Source organism: Liolophura sinensis, chromosome 1 (assembly GCF_032854445.1).
Source record: "Liolophura sinensis isolate JHLJ2023 chromosome 1, CUHK_Ljap_v2, whole genome shotgun sequence".
Taxonomy (NCBI): Eukaryota; Metazoa; Mollusca; class Polyplacophora; order Chitonida; family Chitonidae; genus Liolophura; species Liolophura sinensis.
Window position 1 is genome coordinate 77,649,682 of NC_088295.1, and position 4,495 is coordinate 77,654,176.

At 39.1% G+C, this 4,495-nt stretch overlaps 1 protein-coding gene across 1 annotated transcript; it reads right to left on the minus strand.

Moving 5' to 3' along the window:
• Positions 1 to 347: 347 nt before the first annotated feature.
• On the minus strand, positions 348 to 4,109 carry LOC135464276 (arylsulfatase B-like). The gene is made up of 4 exons (XM_064741748.1): positions 3,981 to 4,109; positions 3,327 to 3,483; positions 949 to 1,061; positions 348 to 491 (listed from the first exon to the last, which is right to left on the minus strand). The coding sequence occupies exons 1-4, from the start codon at positions 4,107 to 4,109 to the stop codon at positions 348 to 350; spliced, it is 543 nt and encodes a 180-aa protein (XP_064597818.1).
• Between the last annotated feature and the right edge of the window lie 386 nt (positions 4,110 to 4,495).

The window sequence follows — 4,495 nt, forward strand, 5'->3', positions numbered from 1 at the left end:
TCGTGGAATGAATTTGTGGGATTGTTGTACAAATCTGTCGCATGTTGTTTGACAAAGCTATCAGCTGCTGTTATCAAAATGCAGGATGCAGATCTGTGTGGTTTGATTAGAACATGGAGATATTAGGGCAGAGACCTGTAAAAAAGTAGTAAAAGCTTCTAGGTTTCTGGTGACACACCTGAGAGAGATTGTGATGCATATAAGAAAAGATTTTGTTACGACAACCTGTTAATGGATATAATGGCGCATAATTGTGGAGCATTTATAGAATACAGGAGATATTTGTAACAAATCCTAGAGAGATTGTTTTAGATATTTGTTGAAAAGTCATAATCCTCATGTGAAGATCAGTACCCGTAATGGCTGTCAAATCCATGATACAAGGGAGTGTACTCACGCCGGGAAAATCCCAGGTGCCACCACAGACGATAAAAGTGTACTGCCGTGTATATTGCACGTTTATAAAAGCCATTTGCATGGAGGACAAAATACTAAAGGTTTAAAGTAAGGTTTAGATATACAATACTTTATCATCATTATGTAATCTCCCCCACCCGATAAATTGTGAACGGGAGCAGGCCGTGATTAGTAGTGAAACATGTCGACCATTCAATCGGTATGAAACACGACGTGGGAGTTCAAACCTTGCATGTAACAGGAAATTGTTTAACAGGTCATGAGCCGTTTGCTCAGCCTACACTCGGTTAAGAAAGCCTGTCTTCCACTAATACGGGGTGTGTCTGTACACCTGGAAAAGTTTAAGAGTACCGGTTTCTTTCAACCATAAAAATGAACGGCAGCTTAGTGTGTTTAGAATTCTTGAATTTTGCCGTTAAATAAATAATGAAATATATAGTAAAAACAATGCCAGATTTAATGAAAATAATGATTCTAACAGGAGCACCTCAACTGAAAAAGTCACTTTATGGTCGTGCTATGTTTTTATACCTTGCCAACAATGTGTGAAGCATATCCGAGATTTCTCAAGTGTTCAGGCATGAGGTTTTTGTTTAAACCCAAACCGTAGGGTTGCGCAGATTGAATGACACCATGTTGTAAACCTGACAATGGATAAAAATAAGTTCCAAACCTGGAAGAGGAAAACAATGTTAATTAAGGTAAGTGAGATCAAATGGCTTTGTTACGTGTTTTCAATTATATTTTGTTTTCCCCCAGTTTTGACATTTCAACTTCTGGACATTTCTCCTATGGACTGTTCTCCTTGTAGACATTTCCCTTGACATATACTGTAAGATATCGGCTGCAGGATAAGGAAATATACACGTCCCCCATGTAACCGCTGCTGTTCAGTGGAAACGGGTATTTTCTCTGATGCAAGACAAAAGCCGTATGGAATTTATACCGGACTTCATGGTTGATTTGAACAACTAATTCCTCTCGCAGAATGTATACATTGCGTCGCAGACGGATCGCGGACATTCCCCCTATGGACAATGCCCCCATCGGACAATTCCCCCTAATATATATACAGCTAAAACCAGGAAAAGAACACCAACATTTTTGATCTAATTTCATAAAATTCATTACAAGTCTTTCACTGCGTATACCATGCAAGACATTTTTGCTCAACAACTTGACATTCATGGCAAATAAGATAGGCAAAACAATTTAATTTGCGTAACATAGTGTGTGTGATATATTACCATCATCTGCAGTGGCTGGTATGCTGCGATGATGAAGCAAATCTTTGTTTATAATTCCGTCCTGGTGAGGAGTGGTAGTATCCAGTCTTTCTCATAGTCACTCATCCCACTAACAGTAGAACTTTCATAAGACAATAAAATTAGCAATTATGTACAATCTTCACGATTCATGGATTAGTTTGATAGATTAATGGGACAAAATGTGCTGTAAAACCCAATAACGGGAAGAAATTACATTTACTATAGTCTATTTCTTTTAGAGAGTCGCCTATATTCACCTGTCTGTATAGTCAATCAATCATACTAGCTACTAAAATTGCTAAAAATAGTGACGCGTAACAGCACCAGCTTTACACATGGGTATACTGGGAGTTCATATTCTTGCAAAGAAAGTCAAATTAGAAAACTTTTTCTAATTCATAATGGTAAATTCCATAAGCTTAGTTTCGACACCAAGAATTCATTGCCTCGGGTGACATAACTATTTAAAAAAAAACAAGTGGCATGTAGGGGATTGGGTGTGGAGAGTAATTTGTTTTACAATAGGTGGCGCCAACATGCGGTAAGAATAAACTCCACGCAATAACACAGCCTACACGACACTCCCAGCGAAAAGACTACATTGTTGTTTATAACAGAATTTCCTAACATCGAGCTCTAAAACCATGCTGTCGTGAGAACAGATAAAATCACATTCATTTATTGAGGTTATATTATACTAAAACGTGTAAACAATTTCAAATATGGCAGAGGCAGAAACAGAGTTTATAGTAAGATCGCCGGCAGTTTAGGAAACTGGTGACGCCCTCCGACAAAACATGTTGAACTCCGCCCAATATCCAGCATGCCACTGGTTTTTGAATAATTATGGCGTCACCCGAGGCAACAGGTTCTTGCCATCAAAACGGGGCTTATGGACTTCAACATTATGAAAAAGTTAGAAAAAGTTTTCTAACTTCATTTTCCATGCAATGCGGTGAACTTGAAACATATCAATGTGTAGAGTTTGTGTTGTTACGTGTCACTTATCACAGGCAATTTTGGTGGCGAGTATGACTGATTTTACAGGCATCTGAAAATAGGCGACTCTCGAAAAGAAATAGGCAGTAGCTGTGACGGCCACCGCTTTTGGTATCGGTTTAGAAAAAAACCGAAACACTGTATGCTGCTGCCTTTACAGAAACATGAGCCATTTGGAATTTTACATAACGGAGTGGGCTGAAATGGACAATACAAATAACAATATAAATGTACAGATAAAATACACTTCATATTCTATTGAATAAAACACATAAGAGGAAATGTCCGAGGGGGAATTGTCCATAGGGGGAAATGTCGAAGATCTCTCTGTTGCATTCTTTAGTCCCATTTGCGAAATTTATACCATCAAATCAGGTGTCTGTCTTGTCTATGTTTATTAGGTGTCTGTCTCATCTGTGTGCTTTGAATGTCTGTCTCACCTGTGCGTATTGGGTGTGTGTCTCACGTGAGTGTATTGAGTGTGTTTCAAACCTAATGTCTTTCTGTCCTGTGTGTATGGGATGTCTGTCTCACCTGTGTGAATTCGGTGTCTGTCTCACCTGTGTGTATATTGGGTGTCTGTCTCACCTGTGTGTATATTGGGTGTCTGTCTCACCTGACTGTATTGGGTGTCTTTCTCACCTGTATGTATTGGGTGTCTCCCGGTCATTATTGTACTTCGTGTAGGTGTACATATCGGCTGTACGTAATAGTTGTTGAGAATAATTACGCTCCTGGCCAGCTCGTCAATGTTAGGTGTGGAGATCTCCGAGCCGTGAAATCTCACGTCATCCCAGCCCTGTTTGTGACAAAATAACACAACATTAAGCAGTTTATCGAAAAGGGTAATATCCCAGTAACGTACAAAGTGTTCATGCGCATTGTAACGCAGTGGATACGTTCATTAATTTCTCAAGAGAGAAACGCTATAAATTTGTTTGAATAAGATTCAACGTCGCTTTCAGCCTTACCTCGACGATGTCTCTTCCTAGCACGTCGGTTCTAATACCGTTTTTTCCTGACAAAGCCAGAGAAAACTGGAGAAATCCATTTATAGATGAGAAACTTTTTTCACCGAAGGGTGACAGTTCTTGGTGATAGATTTTGGAAAAAAATCACTCCAAACAGGTAAATTACTGAGTCAAAAACTTGTAAACTGAGCGTCAAAGTCTAAGTCGATAATCGCAAGAACAACTTTAATCATCAAGCCCCACAGAAATATGGAAGAAACAATATGACTTGAGAGAGTTAAAAAAGGACACGCACGGCACTAAATTAAAGCACCTGTGCGCTTACGAGATCATCGGAGACGATGAAATCAATGTGAGGTCTCTGTGCAGACCGAGCTGTGATATGTTTTATCACACACCCAACACCGAGTAGGAGCACAAATACGTGCCCTTGTACAACGCTTCTGGGTAGCATAGTGCACAGTAACAGGTATAGCTTGACGTAAATAACATTAAAGCTGCAAGGAAAAATTATGAATCTTACCTTGCAAAGGCACAGACAACGTACAGTCTTCGTGGCTTTTTCCTATCTGTGTTCAACCTTTAGTACGGTAAAATGTCTTTACCATTACGTGTACCTGATGGCAGAAAGTGATGTCATTCTCGATCCAATAGACATACTACATACATGTATGTTTGAAATGACGCGTTGAACCACCACAAAGCTTAGCTAGATTGGTTATAATATGATGTTACATAGCGGATTTGTATACAACACGGTTTCAAAAGCGAGCACCGCCAGAATCATTATCTCTGTGAGTTCACACAAACGAAATTTTAAGCATTAAAAAATAACATAAA